We start from the raw sequence: 19,861 nt of genomic DNA, 5'->3' as shown, positions 1-19,861 counted from the left end.
GACCACTGCTGGTGCTATAAAACTCCCCGCTCCTGCCACGCTCGGCGCCTTAAGATGCACATGTGTCGGCAGGGGAAGCGGCAGCGCTGCCTGTGAGGAGCCCTTAACCCGTTGCGCGCGGCGAGCGCTGGCGGGGAGCCGGGCCCGGGGCCCCCCCGCCGCGGCGCCTCCCAGCCGGAGCCCTCCCGGGGCCCCCCGAGCTGAGCCGGGGCCGCAGCATGCGCCAGCGGAGCTGAGGCCGCCCGCAGCAGGAGGAGGTCGGCGGCGGTCCCCAGGCGGCTCCCCGGTGCCCCTCGCCGCGCGCGCGGCCCACCATGTCCTTTGCCATGCTGCGCTCGGCCCCCAGCCGGTACCTGTACCCCGAGATCAGCATGCTGTCGGAGGACGAGGAGAACGGCAGCGAGAGCTCCGGCTCCGACGAGAAGCCCTACCACCTGGACGCCGACGGCTACGGCCTCAAGGCCGGCAAGCGGAGGAGCGGCAAGAAGCCCAACCGGATCAGCAGGGAGCCCCGGCAGCGGCACACGGCCAACGCGCGGGAGCGTGACCGCACCAACAGCGTCAACACCGCCTTCACCGCCCTCCGCACGCTCATCCCCACCGAGCCGGCCGACAGGAAGCTCTCCAAGATCGAGACCTTGAGACTGGCCTCCAGCTACATCTCCCACCTGGGGAACGTGCTGCTGGTGGGGGAGGCGTGCGGGGACGGGCAGCCCTGCCACACCACCCCGGCCTTCTACCACCACGGCGGCAGCAGCCCCCCCGCGCGCGACACCGAGAACTCCCAGCCCAAACAGATCTGCACTTTCTGCCTCAGCAACCAGAGGAAGCTGGTAAGTGGCCGCGCGCCGTCCCGCGGGGCTTTCGGCCGGAGGGGGTTAGGGAATGCCGGGGGAGCGGAGCCGTTGGAACAGCACGCGGGAGAGGGAGAGGGGGACGGCAACGGGACGGCTCCGGGAGCAGCGCAGGCACGAGCAGGAGAGCGCGCCGGAGCCCGTCAGCAAGCCCAAAACCTAGGCACGGAAAATATGGTGCCTCCCTCTATCACGTCCAGATTGGTGCCCGAGCCCCAGCAGCTGCCTCCGAATACTGCACGCTGAAAGGCGAAGGGATGGGAGATCGGGAAAGCCTCTGAGGGTGAGATTTTAGGAGCTGGAAATCAGAGGCACAGGGAAAGGAAGCGAGCCAGGAAAGCCTGCACCTCTGCTCCGGCAGCAGGCGCAGAGGCGAGAGCGACTTGGTTGTGGGGCTGGCCACGGCCGCAGCTCTCAGCCCCTCGGTGCCGGTGGCCAGATCCCCGCGTCCACTGCCAGAGCAGGGCCTGGGTTCTGGGGGCTGTGCTGGGAGCCCAAGGGGCCGCAGGGATGGGGGGAGCACCACTGAGCACCCCGGAGGACCGCGGGGATGAGCCCTCAGGAACCTGCTCGCCACGGGCACCGGCGGGTCTCGCCGGGCGAATGGGAGCCGTAATGCCCCAGCCAGCCCCGTTCCCCAGGGAAGCCTCCACTTCCCCGTGCCCCGAGGGGAGCGCTGTGCTCCCGGTGCCCCTGCAGGCAGCGCGGCCTCGTGCCAGGACCGGCCTCCCAGCAGAGGCTGCCAGCCTGGCACCAGCGTGGCCACGGGGGCTGGCGGGCCTGGCGTGGGCATCGCTGCCCGCGGAGGGCAGGGGGAGTGGGGCGCGTGGAAACCCACCTTGTGCAGCGAGGCTGCGGGGCTGTTGGGGTGAGTGCCACCGGCCGGGAGAGGCGGAGAGCCACAGCCTGCCTGGCACGTCCTTGCCAGCCCGGCAGATCTCTGGTGGTGCAGGGGACACAAAACCTGCCCCGAGAGCGGCGGGCAGGGAGCGAGGGGCGGCGGGGGCTGCAGCCTTGCTCGGGGCTCTTCATGCACACAAAGCCCAAGGAGAAGAGGGGGCTCGGGAAGCAGGGGCGGGCAGAGCCTGCGCTGAGCCCTTGGTGTCTGGGCTTTAAAATCCTCTCGGTCTCCAGCACGTCGCAGACGGTCTCTGGCAGGGCAGAGGTAAAGGCGAGCGGGGGAGCCGAGGCAGAGGCGGGGGGCCGGCCGCCCGAGCCGTGCGTGCACGCTCCTCCACCGTTTGAACCCGTTTAACCCCAGTGAGTAACGTCCTGAGGAGGGAGACGTCTTTGTGGAGGATTCAAGGCTCATTAAGCATGAAGCAGTGGCGGTATAACCAGCCACGAGCAAACTCCAACAGCTTGAGTATTTCAGAGCAGGAAAACCCCAAACCCCGTTAATCCTCCTCGCGCGTCCTTTCCAACTCACTCGAGCAGGAGACTGACCTGGGACCCGCAGGCAGGAGGGAACGCTGCGAGGAGCCCTTATCTCCGCCAGGATTTACACTGACAACCCTTAGGTCATCCGAGAGGAGCAGACGGGCTCTTCCCTCTTGGGCCACAGGCACCAAGCGCCTCCCCTGCCCTTGGCTTTCCCGAGCACCAGCATCGACCTCTCGCCGGGGGGCGAAGGACGCAACCCGCAGGCTGCGCAGTGCCCTTGCACCCCAGCGCCACCCTCACCTGCCTCCCCTGCAAGCTGAGCCAGCGTTACCCCCGCTGAGAAACGGAAGCTGCAGGTGGGGAAGCTCCTGCAGGGCTGAACTGGAAAATTCCCCACTTGCAGCTACCAGCCCGCCCGGAAACCTCCGGTATCAGCTTCAAAGATCGAGCGCCCTCCGTCTCTCTCGCTGCTGTCGCCGCTTTTGCATCAGCTCCTATAAATCCCCATCGCCACTTTTGCACCCGCTCCTGGCTCAGGGTCCTGTGCGGGAGCAAACCCCAGGGCTGATCCGTGCCAAGGTGCAGGGGAAGGACAAAGCGGTGCAGGAACCCCAGGCCCAGGCGGCCACCTCCCTTCCCGCAGCTCTTCTGCATAAACCTCCCCGAGACCAGGCGCCCAGCGGCGGTCGAAGGGGACGAGATCCTTCGGTTTGGCAGAGAAGTGGGCTAGTTTTGGGACTGCACGGACCCTGCCTACGCATTCAGTCTGCGCTTGAGATTTTACAGGCAGATAACAACTCGATAGGTTTTATTGTGTGTTAAACGAATAAAATAAACCATCTTTTATCAGGAAGGCATTCTGACAAATGGCGAGGAAATGAAAGCAATCTCCTCTGGAGCTGCAAACACGGCGCAGCTGCACCTCCCAGCCCCTGACCCCGGCTCTCGGCAGCCGCCGGCCCCTCGGGGGAGGCCAGCCCCGCGTGGCACCGCTCGCCCACGCCACGCACCCAAAGCCGTGCCAGCACCCACGGGCGCCAGCTCCGGCCTTTGCCCAGCACCCGCAGCCTTGGTGCGAGGGAGCTCCAGCACCCACAGCTCCGACCCCCTGCCCATAGGGGAGGCAGGGCGAGACCCCTCCCCAGACACGGGGGCTTCGCTCCCCACGGAGCGTTACGGGGAGCAGGCAGCCCGTGCTGGAACGCGGCTTGCCCTGCGCTGCCGGGTGCCCAGGTCAGAGCGCCCCGTCCATCCCCAGCCAGCAGCGTTCCCTTTTCCACCGCCTCTGTTGTGCTTACGTGTACGGATGCCGCTTCGACCAGCGCGACCGCACACCACGGCGTCTGTCTGTCTCCGGCTCTCCAGTTTGCCACAGAAAGGGCTCCTTAGGGCAACCTCGTGTGGGATGCCCTTCATGGGGCTCCCGAGCAAGCCCCCCCCGTGCTACCGCCCTGCGGAGCCCCTCTGCCACCAGTTGTCCCCAAATGCTTGGAGACCGCCGTGCCGTGCCGTGCCATGCCGTGCCGCGCCATGCCACGCCATGCTGCGCCGCGCCATGCCGTGCCATGCCGCGCCATGCCACGCCATGCCGTGCCGTGCCGTGCCATGCCATGCCGTGCCATGCCGTGCCATGCCGTGCCGTGCCGTGCCGTGCCGCCCCTCCCTGAGCCAGCCAGCAGTGGCAGACATCTCGGCGCGCGCCGTGCTGCTGCAGCTGACTCACCGCAGTGTCCTCCTCCCCAAAAGGCCCAGCGCCTGCCCGGCTCCCAGCCCTCCCCGCTGCCCGGCGCCGTCCCCATCCCGAGCCTGCACGAGCCCTGCGGCGAGGGGTGCCAGGATGAGGGCTCGGGTGGGATGCTGAGGCTGCTGTGGCACCCCGAGAGACATGGGGGCAGCATGCTTTCTGTGGCAGCACGCTTTCTGCAAGCTCTTCTGATCTGGGTCTTTGCCTCGTCCCACTCTTGTGGGCAGCGTGGTGCCTCGGCGGGCACAGGGCTTGCCTGGATTCACGCCGCGTGACAGCCCAGCCTCGTGCCCTGGCATCCTGACGCCTTCCCCCAGGGACTTTTCCCTGCCTGGCCAAAACCACCGCCATCTCCCCGGATAAAGCCTCCCCAAAAATGTGTAGGGGTCCGCTGCTGGCTGGAGAACGGCCAGGCTCTGCTGAGGGGCTGCCCAGGCGGGCGGCTGCCGGGCTTTGTGCCAGTCCCAGCTCTAACTAAAAGGCCAAAACCCACTCGGGGATTGGACTGCGCCAGTCAGGGCGCGAGCAGGAGGGAGGCGAGGCCGTACTGGTAGGGGCAGCGCGTTTGCCACATGCACGTGTTGCTGCAGGACCACGTGTAGGCAGGTGGCAGGGACGGACGGGACTGTCCCTAATCACCAGGGACCTGTGACCCTGCGAGCAGGGGTCCTGGCTCCCCTCACGAGGACAATGTGCGGGTGGCCGGGACGGCTCCTGGTGCCACAAGGAGCAGATGCAGGCAGTTGCTGCAGGCAGGCGCAGGGACAGGGAGCGCAGGGCTGCGGACGCCACATCCCCGCCGGTGCGCGGGGCCCGGGAGCAGCGGTCACCACGACCGCCCCCACAGTGTGCTGGATGAGAGCTGGCTCGTCACCACCCAGCCCCTGGGCTTCTCCCGGGGTTCTTCTGGGGGTGCCGCCCGTGCCGTCCCCTCCGGGACACGCGGCGCCGTGGGGGAACCGTGGCTGCGTCTCCTCCAGGGAGCGCGTCGGGTGGAAGGGCTGCTGGGAGCAGCCACGGCACGGGGCAGCACTCGGGCAGCCTGGGCTGGGGGGAGGACCGGAGCCAGTTCGGCGCAAAGCCCACGTCCAAGCACGGCCTCCTGCTGATGTGCTCAGGGACAGGGCCCCTCGCGGCGCTCTGCGTGCCCGCAGCCCTCACCACACGCACGGCCCCGCCGCCTGCGTGGCGCAGAGCTGTCGCGGTGGGGACCGAGGGGCAGGAGAGCGTGGGGACAGGGCATGGGGACAGCTCACCCAGCTCAGTGCCAGGACTGCACGCTGATAAAGGAACGAGGGACACGTGTCCAGCATCGGGCACGCTGACTTCTGGAGCGGGAGCACGCATTGGCAAGGGAGCAAAGTGGGGAGGGGGCACTGAGACCACCGGGGAGCTGAAAGGTGTCACAGGGGGAGCCAGGGGGATGGGGGCAAAGCCCTGCAGCAACGCCCCGCTGCTCCCACGCCTCACCGCCTGCACCCCGCGCCCCGGGGGCTGCCCCACGGCTCCGTCTGCGGGGACAGACACAGTCTTGGCCCCGAGCACTCCAAAGGGGCCACGGGGCTCAGGATGAGCCCGGCCCAGGGCAGCTGATCCTCCCAGCTCCCACAGGAGCCGGGACAACACTGGTGCTCAGGGTGCAGCCCTGCCAGCCTGCAGGCCTGTCCCTCGTCCCAGGCACGGCCAGGAGGGCTCCCATGCACTGGGGGCTGTCCGGAGCACCAGGGCTCTGCACCCAGCCAGGGCCGAAGGGCACCGTGCCCCTGGCCCAGCCCAGCTGGCAAAGCTGAGGATTTGTGCCCGGGTCTGCCCATCGCCGCGGGGCAGAGGTACCACGGGGCAGGCTGCCGGAGGGAACCTGCGGGTCTGCCCCCTGCCACTGCCCCCGCCTGCACCCACTGCCTGTGGGGAGCTGCAGGGTGCTGGCAGGGCGCAGCACGCAGCCCCTGTGCCGCTGTGGGACACCGGGCAGCATGGGCAGTGGGCTCCTCACCTCCCTTGTGGGGCACGGGGCAGAGCGGTGCTGAAGCCTCCCGAACGTGAGGACAGGAGGGGCGAGGACAGCTCTGCCCCGTCCCACGTGAAGGAGCCGGAGGGGGCTCCTCGAGGGGACCGGGCACGGCGCTGCAGCAGGGGAGCGAGAGGACCGGGGCTCTTCCTCTGTCCCAGGACAGGACCCCGGGAAGGGCGACCCACAAGGCCGGGGGCTGCCTGCGGGGACCCTGGGGACTGACGAGGGGCCCTGCCAGCGTGGCTGGCGTCACCGCGCCCAGCGGCACAGATGAGGCCAGCAGAGGCCGGAGGCCAGGCCCCGGGGAGGCAGCGCTGACGCTGAGCCTCTGCCATCGGCGCAGGAGCTCGGCGGCACCAGGGAGGCGAGGACACCAGGGGACGAGGACGCATCCCAGGGGCTTTGCTAAACAGAGCGTGGGTGAACGGCGGCGACCTGCCAAAATGCTGAGACCCAGGTCACCGCCGGCTGTCCCGCTCCGGCCCCTGACCCATGGGCTCGTGGCTCAGCTCCCGGCCAGGGATTCGCAGCCTGAGTCAGGGCTGGGATGGGGACGGAGGGAGGGGAGTGGGAGCGGGGCGATGGCTCTGGGCAGAGCCTGCTGACCCTGCAGCCCCTGCCCGCCCTTGCTGCTGCGGCAAAATCCCTCCTGCGGCGCACGGCCTCTCCCGGTGCTGCGCTGAGCTAGGCGTTGGGGCAGCGAGCAGGACGGGCAGGGCCGAGCCACGCACCGGGTGCCACCGGGACGCTGCCCTGGGTCTGCACCCAGCGCCCTGCGTGCTCAAGGCAGCGCTGCCAGAGCCCAGGGCAGAGCCCAGCGCCGTCCCCCGCTCCCCCCACGGTATCTACAAGATGGGACGGCTCCGCAGCCCTGTAATTTACTGTTCCTGCTGCACTTAATGGCAGCGGAAAGGCAAGGTGATAGGGGAAAAAATATGAGGCGGGATTTTCCGAATCCCCATTTCCTCTCCAGACAGCACAAGAACTCCTGGGGCCTGAACATCTGGGAAATTTAATTTTACCATTTCTGAGCTGAACTCCCCTTCCCCTCCCCTCCCCACCCCCGGTAACAAAGGAAGAGTCAGAGCAGGGGCCGCACGTGCAGCCGTGGGGGAGGCTGCACCGCCAACACGCCGCGGGCCGGCCCCGGGCACAGCCTCGGCCGGGCCACGCTGGCAAGGCACGCGCGGCACGGACAGGGGCACGTCCCCCAGCTCCCGGCCCCGGGCCCCCAGACCCCGATGGCCACGAGTCCTGGCAAACTGGAAATGGGAAGCAGCAGCTCTGCCTGCGCCCACCTGCCCGGGGCGGTACCGGTGCCGGTGGCACTGTGCGTGGTGGCAGTGGTGGTGCTGGGGGCGGTTTGTGGTGTGGTTGATGGTGCTGGTGGTGGCAGTGGTGCCGGTGGTGGTGCTGGTGGTGCTGGTGGTGGTGATAGCAGTGGTGCTGGTGGTGCTGGTACAGGTGGTGCTGGTTTGTGGTGTGGTGGCAGTGATGGTGCTGGCGGTACCGGCGGTACTGGTACTCGTGATGGTGGCAGCGGTTGTACTGGTGGAACTGGCGGTGGTGCGGGGCTGCTCTGGCGCCGGAGGGCTAAGCCTGGCTCGCGGCCCGGCCGCCACCGCGGGGCTGCCCGGGAGGACTGCTGCTAGCAGCAAGTTTGCTGCGGGCTGCGGACGGCGACACACGGACAGGGACGCGTTGGTGCTTTCGATACCTCGGCAGGGCGCACGGCGGTCCTGGTCCCGGGAGCAAAGGGTGCAGGGACAGGGACCGGAGCCCTGTGGCAGGCGCTGCTCCCTGCACCTTGGTGGGGGCAGAGGCTTCCGTCCTGGGGGGGCTCGGGGGGAAGGTGACTGCACGGGAGAGCGCCGCGGAGGAAGAGCGGGAGCAGGGCGGCAAAGCCTGGTGTCCCCGGGGTGCAGGCAGCCGTGGGAGCACCTGTGGGAGCGGGGCTTTGCAGCAGGCACGGCTCGGTCCCGCAGACCCCCCCGGGCTCCTGGGACACGTGGGGGGCGATGATTTGGAAGAGCCGGTGCGGAGCTGCCGCCGGCCTCTCCTGCCAGGCACTGGCGCGGGGGGGAGCGAGAGGCTCCCGGCCGCCGCCAGCGCTGGCAAACCTCCCGGCCCCAGGTGTGTTTTCTTAACTCGGCCTTCCCCCTCTCTGCAGAGTAAAGACCGAGACAGGAAGACGGCGATTCGGAGCTAGATGATCCCACTCTTCAGGAAGGACGACACGGAGGAGCAGAAGGAGGAAGGATGGAAAAGCCACACACACAAAACCACAGCCACGGACACTCCCGCCTTCACCCTGCTGCTGGGGACAGCCGCACGGCGTCACCCACGGGACCTTGCCCCGACCGGACGCGTGCCTGGGGAGCGGCCGGAGGGGTGGCCGCCGACGGGAGGTGGCCGCGGGGGCGGCAGGACTCCGTGGGGCCGGAGCAGCGCCAGTCGCGGGGATGCCCCGGCGCTCCCTGGACTGGGGGTCCCGGCCCCAACCCCTGCGGGTGCCCGGGCGGCTGCTCCCGGGGGAGCCGGTGCCTGGACGTGCCCGCCCCGCTCGGATCGAGCAGCGCTGGGGAAGCCGCTGCCGGGACCGGCCCGCTCCCCTCGTCCCCTCCAGCTTTGAGCCACGCCATCCCCTGAACTCTGAGTCCTGGGGTGCTGCATTTGTTGAGTTTAATCAATACATGCTGGTGTTTCATGTCATTGATATGATAATATAAAGCCTGAGCAACTTGTATAATTAAAAGTGAGTATGGTTCAGCCCGAGGGCAGCAGCCTCCTTCCTTCCAGACCCTCACCGTTCCTTCTCGCCCTCACCGCGTTCGCTCGCCTGCTCTGGCTGCGGGTGCCGTCGGTCAGCGAGCGACGGAGCCGCAGCTCGAGCTCTGTTCCCCCAGCACCGGCACCGGGGCGAGCACCGACCCCCTGTGCCATGCCGGAGCCCAGCTGGAGGAGCAGGTAAAAGGCAGGGACTCTGCACACCAGATGCTGCAGCTGAGCCGGGCTTCCTGGGGAAATAAATTACACACGGCGCAACGAGCTCAGCGCTGGGCCGTGCTCCTCCAGGCAGGGCTTGCTCGGCGATTTCATGGGCCCCTGGCTGCAGGGCAATGAAATGCTCCGTCCTAACGTCACCAAAACGGCGGCCCGAGGCTATAAAGTGTGCAGGATGGAGCGAAGCTGAGCCCCTGCTGGGGGCTGAGCCCAGTGCCTGCGGGTCTGGGGCGTGGGGCCCGCGGGACGAGGCTCGCAGCAACGCTGGAGGCGCGAGCGAACCCCCGACACTGGGGTGGGGACGGCGGGGGATGGAGGAGGGGGTGCGTGGAGGAGCCCCGGGGATTTGGGGGTGTTGGATACCCAGTGAAAAGAGCGCGGCCATCACCTCTGTCCTCCTCGCATGCACGGCGTGGACCCTAAAGCAAATGCAGACCGGGACACCCCTGGTGAGCACCCGCTGTGCGGAGGAGCCCAGCCCCGGAGCTGTAGGGTGCTGTGCGGCACCTCCCGGCTGGGGCAGCCAGGGACAGGACAGCCAGGGACAGCAAGGGGAGCGCTGGGAGGCCGGCGGGTGTCCTGCCCTGGCATCCAGCTCCTCCCAGGCGCAGCAGCTCCGCAGGGAATGGGACACACGGAGCCGTGCCCCCGCTGAGCCACGGGCTGCGGGGGGACGTCCCCAGGCTCAGGGCAGGCAAGGGCTGTCCTGAGGGCCACCGGGGTGCGAAGGCTCCCCAGCCCCTCTGCATGGCCATCGGACACGTCGAGGTCGGAGCAGCTCGTGCCGGAGCAGCACGGCCCGGCCTCAGCCCCCAGAGTCAGGGCAGCGGGCAGAGGCCGCTCCGTTCCGTGCCGCAGGGTCCGGAGGCACCGAGCGGCTTGGGTACGGGGCCGCGGGCTGGGTGCGTCCGGTGCTGCCCTCACAGGGAGCTGGGCTGGGCACGGGGGCTTCACGCGAGGGTTTGGAAGTGCTCTGCTCTGCACAGGGGGAATTTTTGTATTTTTAATTTCAATATTAGTGGTCTCAGAGCTGGAGAAAGGGGTTTGGAAGGCCTCCCTGCCTCTCAGGCAGGACAAAGGCATGCACGAGCGGCGACGGACACTTTTAAAGCGCACTTCGGAGGCGCTGGGGAGGAAAGCTTCAGTGGAGCCCTTTCGGGTCCCGCAGATGAGGTCGTAACACTCAGCACTTAGAGGACGCTTCGCCGGTTCCAGGGGACGCTGCCAACTCGTCCCCACCCACACCGTGGCTGCTGCGGTCACGCAGGGACAGGGTCCTCAAGCACCCAAACCCACGGCACGGCAGTGCAGGTCACCTTAGCGTGCACCTGGCAGGATCATGCCGGGCGCCTGCCCGTGCCACAGCCCGGCACCAACGAGGTGCAGAAGGCACCGGCCGCAGCCACGGGCCGGAGGAGGAGGAGGGCTGCTCCAGTTTGGTGCCGCGCGTACCGGGGCTCCCGCGGCCTTCCTCCCCCTGCTTGCCACCACCAGCGCGTGTGCCGCCAGGGTGGCGAGGGGAAAACAACCAGGGAAAGGGACGTGCAGGCACTGCCGTGGGAGACGCAGCCCCCCCGGGTTTCACAGCATCTTCCAGCTGTGCCGCAGGCAGCAGCCGGCTCTGGACAGACCGCGTGCGGATGGATGTGCCCTCCTGCCCGCGGCGCCGGGAGCGATGCGATCGCTCCCCAGTGCGGCCGCTCGCCTCCCTGCCCGGCTCTGACGCACGCACCCTGCGAGGGGGAAAGCTCCCGGGATCAGCAGGAACACGCGCGGCTCTGGAGACTGTTTCCGCTCCCTGGCCGGTGCCAGGGGACGGGCGGACGTCCGCGCAGAGCCGTGCGGCAATTGCTCTCAGCTGTGTGACAGGGCCTGCCCGGGCGCCGAGCAATTTTCCAGCACATTTTTGCTCTGTGGAGTCACAGGTAGCTCCGGGATGTGCACGCCTGCCCCGGTCTGCTGGCTCGGGGGACGGGGCGACGGGCAGCAGCTCCTCTCTGGAGCCACCCCTGTGGGACTGGCTGCAAGCCACAGGCTCTTGCCCCAGCCCTGGGCACCGCAGCTCCGCGCCTCGCCCCTGGTGCAGCCCAGCCCCTGCCTTCAGCCCCGGGCACCGGCTTCTTTCGGTATTTGCACGGCTGCCCAGAAGGGGGTGGTGGCAGGAGCGCACCGCCACAGGGGCTGAGCAGGCAGCGACGAGGTGACCGGGGACCGAACCAGCCTGGCACGGGCACCGGGACACCCCCAGGGGGCTCCATCGCCCCCAGCCCGGTGTGTGCGACCAACCCGCAGCCACGGGCACGGCTGCCAGCCCGGAGGCAGAGCTGGGAGAAGGGAAACGGAACAGACAAGGTGCAAGCAGGCGAAGGGACCGAGAGCTGGGAGACCCCTGCTCCGAGGGCAGCGACCCTCAGACCTCTCCGCTCGCGATGCCCAGAGGCTGTCGGCACGACACCGGAGCACATTTCCGCCTCTGGCCAGGAACCAAGCTGGGGCGTCCCACGGCGGTGCTGTCCTGCGCTCTGACAGCGCCCGAGCTCAGGCTGGGAGCCACCAGCGCCCGCCACCTTCCTCGCCTCGAGGCAGAAATGCTCATCGAAACCACCCTGCTGGAGACAGGAGCTAATGAGGCACGACGAGCGTTTAATTTAGCACAAACAAAGCTCTGCTGAAGGCAGCTCTGCGCTGCGCTACCTGTGCCCGCTGCCAGCCCGCAGACCTCTGGCACCGCGTCTCCCACGGCGGCAGAGCTCCGCACGCCAGCACAAAGTCGATCCACAGCGAGCCGCTCCGCCTCGCGCACCCGGCGGCGAACGCTGCCTCCGACACGGTCCTGGCGAGGCGAGCTTCACCCAGGGGGTGCAGACGGGGGTACCACAGCCCCCAGATCCCTCCCGGTGCCGCACGCTGCATCGCCCCTGCACGTCTGCTCCTTGTCACGCTCCGGAGGGGACCGGGGACACCAAACACCGGCAGCAGCCCGGCACGGAGCCGCCGCCAGCCCCGCTGCCGGTTTCTGCCCCTCGCAGCCGTGCCCTGGCTCAGCCCCGAGCTCCCCAGGCGACCGCGCTGTCTGGCAGTGACCAAAGAGTCCCGCCGGCCAAGCAGCCTCGTGGCACGCTGGCCCCTGGCAGCCCAGAGCACGGGGCTCTGCCGACCCTGTCTGCCCCCAGCCCAGCTTGTCCCCGTGTCCCCTCCCGGCTCCCAGCCCAGCCTCTGCTGGCCCGCAGAGCGCGTGGCGGCCGAGCTGAAACACCCAACCTCAGCCACGGGTGGGTGTGCAGAGACTCAGCCTGGTGCCCTTGCCCCGGGAGCTCTGGGGAGACGTGGACCGGGCAGCTCGGGGCGTGAGGTCCCCGATGCAGGACGCGCAGCCCCCGGTGTCCCCGCATGCTGCTGTGCCCGGGACGGGAGCCTGCACGTGGCTGCAGCCGCTGCTGCTCCCAATCGCTTCCATACACCTCCCCTGGCCCCCGCGCCCCCGCCCCGCGGCAACGCGTGCAGCTGGCGGGCTATTAAACTAATGCAGGTGAAAATTATAGGTTAGCTAGTAAAGCCTTAAAGAGGTCCCGGAGAAGAAAGGAAAGGGGTCTTTAAACACACCTTCCTGGGGAAGCAGGCCTGCCTGGGGCGTGCGGCAGCCCCCGAGCAGCCGGGCTGCCCAGCTGCAGGGGCCGGAGAGCTCGGGCACCCCCCGGCCCCTCGCCCGGCCCCCCCAGGGCTCGCAGCACCCTGCTTCCCCACACCTCTGAGGCTCGGCCCCGCACCCTGTGGCAGTGAGTGCCCCGATGCCTGCCCGGGTTGGACCCACTGAGCCCCACGATGCGCCCTGGGGGCTGCTCCTGCCCCAGCCCCGCCGCAGCTCAGCGTTTGGAGCATGGAGCCGAGGTGCCCGGTGCCAGCAGGCCGGCAGGGAGGAGCTGGAGCTCCTCGGGCGCAGGCAGGGCCAGATGCAGCAGCACCGCGGGGCATCGCCCGTCCCCTTGGGTCTGAACGCCTCAGGGCAGACTGAGGCCCGGCCGTCTCTTTATCGCCAGTGGGAAAGGACAAAGAGATGACGCAGCCCCTTGTTGTAAGGAGCTGTCTCCGGAAACCTGCCCTCCGGGGAGAAACCTCACCATCCCCGCACGCTCCCAGGCCGGTTTGGCTTCAGCTCCCACCCGTTCATCTCCTGCGCCCACCAGGAAGGGAAAAACGGCTCCAGAAAATCAGGGGGATGCTGCACGCTGCACCCAGCCGAGACCCGTCCTGGGGGAACCGCGGGGCACACGGGAGCCGGGATCAAGGATTTGAGGCGTCAGGTGAGACCGCAGCCTGCCAGCACGCGTGGATTTACACGCAGGGTTTAGGAAAGCAGCGACGGGTCTCGCCAGCCCCAGGGACCGCTCCAGATGCAGGAACCGCAGTGCCCGGCCCTGCCCGCCCGGCCCAACGGGCCCCGGCTCCTCCTTGCCCCACAGCCCAGCGAGACGGGGAGAGCTCCGCCACAGGGATGTCTCCTTGTGCAGGCACGCACTAACTGCTCACCGGGCTCAGCCCTGGCCCCAGGGGGTGAGTGAAAGGGGCAGGAAAGGAAGAGAAGGAAGCCCAGAGATGCCGCGCGCACCCCCAGGCACGGCAGGACGCGAACGCCCCAGCTCGGCTCCGGGGGGGATCGGTTTCCCCGGCCATTCCGCACGGCTGCGGGGCTCCGGGGAGCTCTGAGAACAGGAAGCCAGCGGTGTAATTTTGAAGGAAATTCTCAAAGCCGAGCCATTAAGGGCTAAAAAGCGGGCTGCATCCAATTCGATCGGAACGGAGCAAAATAAAAACCATCGTAATGGCAGGTTCAATATTGAGAGTAACCCAATTCCAGATTTCCTCCTCTTAATCCTGCAGGAACCCGCAGATGGCTGGGGGAGGGGGCCGTGCTGCCGCCATGCTCGTGCCCCCCGCACATCCCCGGGGCCCGGAGGAGGCACGGGGAGGAGGCACGGGGAGGAGGCACGGGGAGGAGGCACGGCACCGCGCGCCTGCCCCAAGGCCGAGCTCCGCGCTCACCGGCACATCTCCGCCACTCGTGGCACGGAGCGGTGCGACCGTGCTGGGGTCCCCCGGCACGAGTGAGGGGGGCTGTGCCTCCGCAGCCCCTTCCCAAACGCCCACGGGTGCCCCAGGACCTGGATGAAGCTTTCAGAAGGCGTAACGGGGGTGGAGGGGGGGCGGTCACCGCCGAGCCAGCGCAGCAAACCAGAAGCACTCGGCGCGACCACCTCGCTGCGGGCCGTGCTCAATGCCACGTCGGTGCCCTGGGATTTGGGGACGGTGCTGCAGCCCTGGCTCTCGGCCTGGACACCGCGTCCCCCCCGCCTCGCTGGGAGAGCCGCGTGTCCGGCCGGGCTGGGGACGCGGGGACAAACGCGGGGAGCGTGGCTCTGCCCGCAGCGAGCACGGAGCCGTCCCGGCCGCCCCGACCGCCGGGCGCCGCGCTGCCCGCCCCCGGAGGGTCCCGCGGCCACCGCCGCTGAGAGCCTGGCCCGGGCGAGCCCCCTGCTCGCAACTACCTGTCCCCAGGCCGGGGGAATGAGCTGCTGCGCTCACCACATGATCCATCACAAGGTGCTCCCTGCCTGCAGCCCTGCTTAGCACCTGCGCGGCTGCCAGGAAACACATGTGACCCCGCCGGGCGGGCTCGGCAGCCCCTTTCTTCCTCTGATTTAGTTGCTGCGAGCTGCTCTCCGCCCTCCCCCTCGCTCCCGATGCTTGCCAGCTGGGATCCCCGCTCCCCCAGCAGGGCAGGTGCCGCCCGAGCCCCCCGGCCTGGCGGGGAGGGAGCCGCGGGCGGGGACCCCCCCGGTGCCGGCGAGCCGGGCCCCCTGCGCCCCGCTCCGCTGCCGTGGCTCGGGCGCAGCCGCGCTCCCCGAGCGGGGTCGGCCGGCGGCCCCGGTGCGTCCCCGGCCCCGGCAGCGGGCGCGAGCCCCCTCGGCCGCCCCCGCCCCCTCCCCAGGCAGCTCCAGCTGTCAATGGCTCAGATTGGAAGTGCAGGTACGGTGCTGGCGCCCTGCCCGTCTCCCCTGTGTCTGTCTGGTGAAAGAGGAAGCCAGTCCACCTCTGGAATCCTTCACTCTCTCCTCGTTCCTGCTCTCCCCGCGTCTCCCCCGGGGATTCGGGGTCAGCCGCTCTCTCTCGGTCTCTCTTTTTTCCCCTGCCCCTATCGGATTACAATGCGTGCAGTGTTCGCTCCAAATCCCCCACTGCACGTTAATTCTGTTCCTCTGTCTCTAACTACCAAACTGCTTTCCTGTGCCTCCTGTCTTTCCATTCCTCCTCCGCTATTTTTTATCTCTGACAAATAGAGCACGTCAGCTCCAATTGGAGCGAGCGGGACGGGGACGGGGGAGCAGCCAGGAGCCGCCGAGGGGGCAGGCGGGGAGGGAGCCCGGCCAGGGCAGGGCCGGCAGAGCCCTCACCAGCAGTGCCGGGCGGCAGAGACGCGCGGGTGCCCGGCTCCATCGGCCGAATCCCAGTCGCTTCCAGTGCTCCGAGGAGGTGCCCCGGAGCTCGGAGATGGGCCCTGGGTCCGGAGGCCACCTGAAGCAGCTGGGACCTCCCACGCGAGCCACCAGCCCCTGCCTCAGTTTCCCCCTTAGCGCACACGGTTGGCTCCCCTCCACAGGCTGGGATGCTGCCCAGGAGCATGAGGCGAGGCTGCTGGGACAGCTCCGTGCCGAACTCCTCGCTCCTGCCCAGCGCCGGGCCACAAACGGGACGTACGGACTGCCAGCACTCCTTGATTAGACTGACGGACCCAGCTCATCGCTCCTCCTAGAACCAGCCGCCTCCTGCTAAAGGCAGGGCAGCAGCGGCACCGCTGCAGCCGAGCCCCACGGCCTCCTTCCCCAGGAGGCACCGGCGCTGAGACCCCCGTGGTCTCCTTCCCCCGGAGGCAGCGGCGCTGAAACCCCCCCACCGTGTCCTGCACCGCAGCCTGGGGACCCGGCCAGCCACTGGGCAGCAGCCCCCGGTGCGTGCCCGTGCCTAAGGGCGCTGCCGGCGCTCGCGGTGCAGGGGAGGAAGCCAGGAGCACCCCAGCCCCGGCCTCCCCAGGACAGAGGATGGTGAAGGAGCGAGGGAGGAGGCACGGACCAGAGGACGGGGCAGCAGGACCTCGCCCCGTGCCGTCCTCCTGAGACGCGGGGCTGCGGCAGCCCCCTGCCCCGCAGCGAGGGGCACGGCGAGGTTGGAGAGTGCAGGACTGGGAATCCCCGCACCGCGCACAGGAACCGCGGAGCAGTTAACGAGGGGAAAGCGCTCACGGCTTCCTCCGCTCGGGGCTGTGCGGCGCCTCCCCCATCGCAGCCCCCCCACCGACGGAGCCGTGTTTGCCTCGTGAGCCGCCGCCAGCGGCCTTCCTGGCACTCCCTGGGCAGGACGGGGAGGTGGCACCGTCCCGGCCCCCCAGGGCAGAGGGGACCCTAGCAAGGTGGGGAGGGGCAGGCACAAAAGGCAAGGACGAGGGAGGCCGGCAGTGCCCGCTGTCAGGCAGGAGGCCACAAGAGCAGGTGAATTGCACCCGAACACCAGGAAACGCTTTCTTACTGCGAGGGCGGCCCCACTCTGCTGCAGGTTGCTCAGGGAGGTTGTGGGGTCTCCATCGCTGGAGAGGTTCAGAACCCAGCGGGACGCGGTCCTGGGCGGCCGGCTCCAGCAGGACCAGGGGAGTGCGTGCTCCCTGCCAGCCTCAGCCCCCCCGGGGGTCAGTGCGGGGTACGGACCCACAGCCCTCCCCGAGAGACCCCCCGAGCACTGCCAAAGGCAACGCAGAGGGTAACCGGTAGGCTTCGCAGTCAACAGGCTCACAGGACAGCGGGCAGCCCGGGACTTGCTGCATCCACACAGCCCTGGGAGCACAGCCGAGATCCGCTCCGTGTCCGCCACGCGTTAGGGCCACGCGTGTCCCCGATCAGCACCGGCCGGGGCGTGGGCTCAGCACCTCCGCGGGCAGCTCCCCTCTGCGCCAGGCGCCCTGGGACGTCCCGCTCTCACCAGCTGCACTTGTCAAGAGGGGAGGCAGGGAAGCGGCTGTCGGCAGATAATGGCACCCATCCCCGTCCCCCACCCACCTCGCAGCCCATCTTCCACACCAGGAGGCCGCGGGGACAGGACGGAGCCCATCGTGGTGGTGGCTGCAGGTCCCGGGACCGGCCGCGCTCACGCCTCTGCCCGCTGCCAGCGGCCGCGCGGGGGCCGGTCTCCCCCCCCCCTCCCCACCTCCGATCTTTCCGTGCTGATTTACTGCCCACAGAAAAAGTTTCCCTCTTCGAATCCAAGATTCCTTGCGTTTTGGCTCCTGCTCCCGCAAACCCGAATCAACTGTTAATTTTGGCAAGTCCCGCTCCGTGCTCTGACCGTGGTTGGACTTTTCCATTCTCAACACCTTGGGGGCTGCTCCGGGGGGGGGGAGGCACAGGCATTCCCCCTCTCCCCGGGCACCCTGCCCTCCGCAGCGCAGACACGGACCGGGAGGACGCGGGGGCTGACCCTGCACAGCCGGGGGAGACCCGGAGCTGCCGCTGCCCAGCCCAGTGCTCACGGGGACGCTGTCGGGGAGGTCCCACACCGTGGGTCCACGGAGACCCTGCAGCAGTGCCGGGGCAGGAGAAACCCCACGGAGCAGAGGAACCTGCTGCAGGGGGGCTGTGGTTACGTGGGCTTGTGAGCTGCCCCGTGAACGTGTCCAGCACCGGCAGAAGGCACGGGGCCGGGGGCCACGGCCAACACGGTGCTCAATAGGGGCCGGCGCCCTGGAGGGGCTGCCTCGGCCCCCGCCGGGTGCCAAATCCTGGCGCTGGCCCGCGCGCACGCTCCCCTCCCCGCGGCCAAGAGCTGCCTTATAAAGGAGCCGCCCACATCTCGCTTCTGTGCAGAGCAGGCCCAGCTCGTTAAAGATTACGAGATGTAAAGGCAGAGCACAGGCCCCCTGCCTCGGCGCCTTCCCAAGCAGGGCAAGGGCGGGTGGGGAGGGGGGGGACGGGGCCACGGGCCTGGGCAGCGGCCTCCTGGGATGCGCGGCCCCCTCCCACCGCTCCCCACCTGCAAAGTGTGCCTCTCCCACTGGCATCGACGGATTCCCCCTTCCTGGCGAGCTCAGGGACGCCCCCGCTGCCCCTCACGCCGCTGGGGAAGGGAACGAGCCAGGCGCTCGTGGGCTCCGTCCCCCAGCTGGTTTTCATCGTGCCCAGGACCCCCCCGGGACCCCCTCTCCCGGCCATCTGGGAGCAGAGCTCGGCGCGGATGAAAGGAAACGCTGCGTGAGCCCTGCCCGCGGTGACGGGCGGTGGGTCTGGCACCTGCACCCCCCGGCCCCCCCGGCCCAGGCCCCGCAGCCCACGGAAGGATTAGCCCGCGCAGCGGGAGCAGCACGCGATCCAGCCCCGCTGCTCCCCGGGACCTGCCAGAAAGAAAGAGCAGAGTCTTCCATGTCAACATTCCTCCTGCTAAGGAAAACACGGCCCCTTCCCCTGAAGAGCCCATTAAAGGCAGATTTCCTGCCGGGTGCCGGGGGGGGAGCAGAGGGAGGTGCCGCGGCCCACCAGGACCCGGGACGCGCGGCACGGTGACCGCCGGCCCCGAGCGAGCCCTGCCGGGATGCGCGGCTCCTTCACACCTCGAGGGGATGCTCTGCACGGCGAGAGGGCTCCAGCGCCGGCTCCAGCACCGGCTCCAGCTCCTTCTTCGTGGCATGAACCCAGAGAAGCCGCTCCGGGGGCTGCAGTACTACAGGTGAAGTACTCGCACCCCAGAGGGCACAAGGTGCCATCTTCCTGCCCCCCAGAACTGCCCGCCCCAGCTCCGGCCGCAGAGGGGAGGCTTTCCCTCAGCAATTCCCTTTCAGTGAAGAAGCAAATCCCACAGGCCCTGAGCACAGCAGCTGGGGTGGCCTCGTGCCTGGCTGGCTCTCGGCACGAGCCCCGCAGCCTCCTGCATGCACCAGACCTCGCTCCTGTCACCTGCACCCACGTCCCTACACCCCAGGGGGGCATTTCCAGTGGCTTGGCCTTCGCGAGGCCGCTCGTGGAGGGCCGAGCCCACAGCCAGGAGGATGCCGGGGAGGTGGGAGATGACCTTTGGGGTCCCCTCCGACCCGAGCCGCTCCACGATGCGACCGCACGACGCGGGGAGCTCCAGCCCCTCGCAGCTGCACCGGTCGCTGCCCCCGGCCCCCCACAGCGCAGGGCGCCTCTGCCTCCCGCCAGCCTCGTCCCTAAGCACAAAGCGAGACAGGTTTTAACGACCCCGGGTCATTAAGGCAGCATTCCTGCAAAGCCAGCGCTCGGCGCATCGCCTCCCCCTCCTGCCACCCGAGCCAGGCTCCGGAAGGAGGCCTGGCCCGAGCCGAGCCGTGCGGGAGGACGCGCTCCTGGGAGCAGATGGCCTCGCTCCCCGGCGAAACGAACGCCTGAGTGTCACCCACATCCCTGCGCCGGAGCAGCGCGTAATGGGAAAACCCGATGTGGTAGGAAAACCTGACGCTGGGAGAGGAAAGAGACGGGACGCACGCGAGCGGGGGCCGGACAGTGGAAAGGGGGCGCAGGGCCGGCGTAACCCCCCCCCGAGCCCTGGGGGACGGGGGGATGCGGGGCCCGACCCCAGCCCAGGGCCGAGGGCAGCAGCGGGCCCGCCGGGGAGCCGTGGCCGTGAGCGAGTTTCAGGATAGGGCCGGAGCGGGGCGAGGCGCCCTCGTGAACAAAGAGGGATTGCCGCGGGGCTCGGGGACCGCGAGCACGAGCCCCTCGGCCAGAGCGCGCCGTGCAGCTGGGGTGGGACGCCGAGGGGAGCGGGGGCTGCGGCCAAGGCTTCTGGCAGCCGGCGCTTCGGTAGCCAGCA

The 19,861-nt window shown here is 69.0% G+C and overlaps 2 protein-coding genes across 2 annotated transcripts in view; one reads left to right on the top strand and one right to left on the bottom strand.

The window, feature by feature from the left end:
- BOP1 (BOP1 ribosomal biogenesis factor) overlaps positions 1 to 19,861 on the bottom strand; it is a 53,731-nt gene that overhangs the window by 12,801 nt on the left and 21,069 nt on the right. The window lies entirely within an intron of this gene.
- On the top strand, positions 241 to 8,327 carry SCX (scleraxis bHLH transcription factor). Its single transcript, XM_035570176.2, has 2 exons — positions 241 to 833; positions 8,163 to 8,327. Exons 1-2 carry the CDS (start codon positions 315 to 317, stop codon positions 8,199 to 8,201), a joined length of 558 nt encoding a protein of 185 aa, XP_035426069.1. The 5' UTR covers positions 241 to 314; the 3' UTR covers positions 8,202 to 8,327.

Source organism: Cygnus atratus, chromosome 2, assembly GCF_013377495.2.
Source record: "Cygnus atratus isolate AKBS03 ecotype Queensland, Australia chromosome 2, CAtr_DNAZoo_HiC_assembly, whole genome shotgun sequence".
Taxonomy (NCBI): Eukaryota; Metazoa; Chordata; class Aves; order Anseriformes; family Anatidae; genus Cygnus; species Cygnus atratus.
The sequence above is the reverse complement of the archived record's forward strand: the minus strand, read 5'-3'. Positions and strand labels throughout refer to the sequence as shown.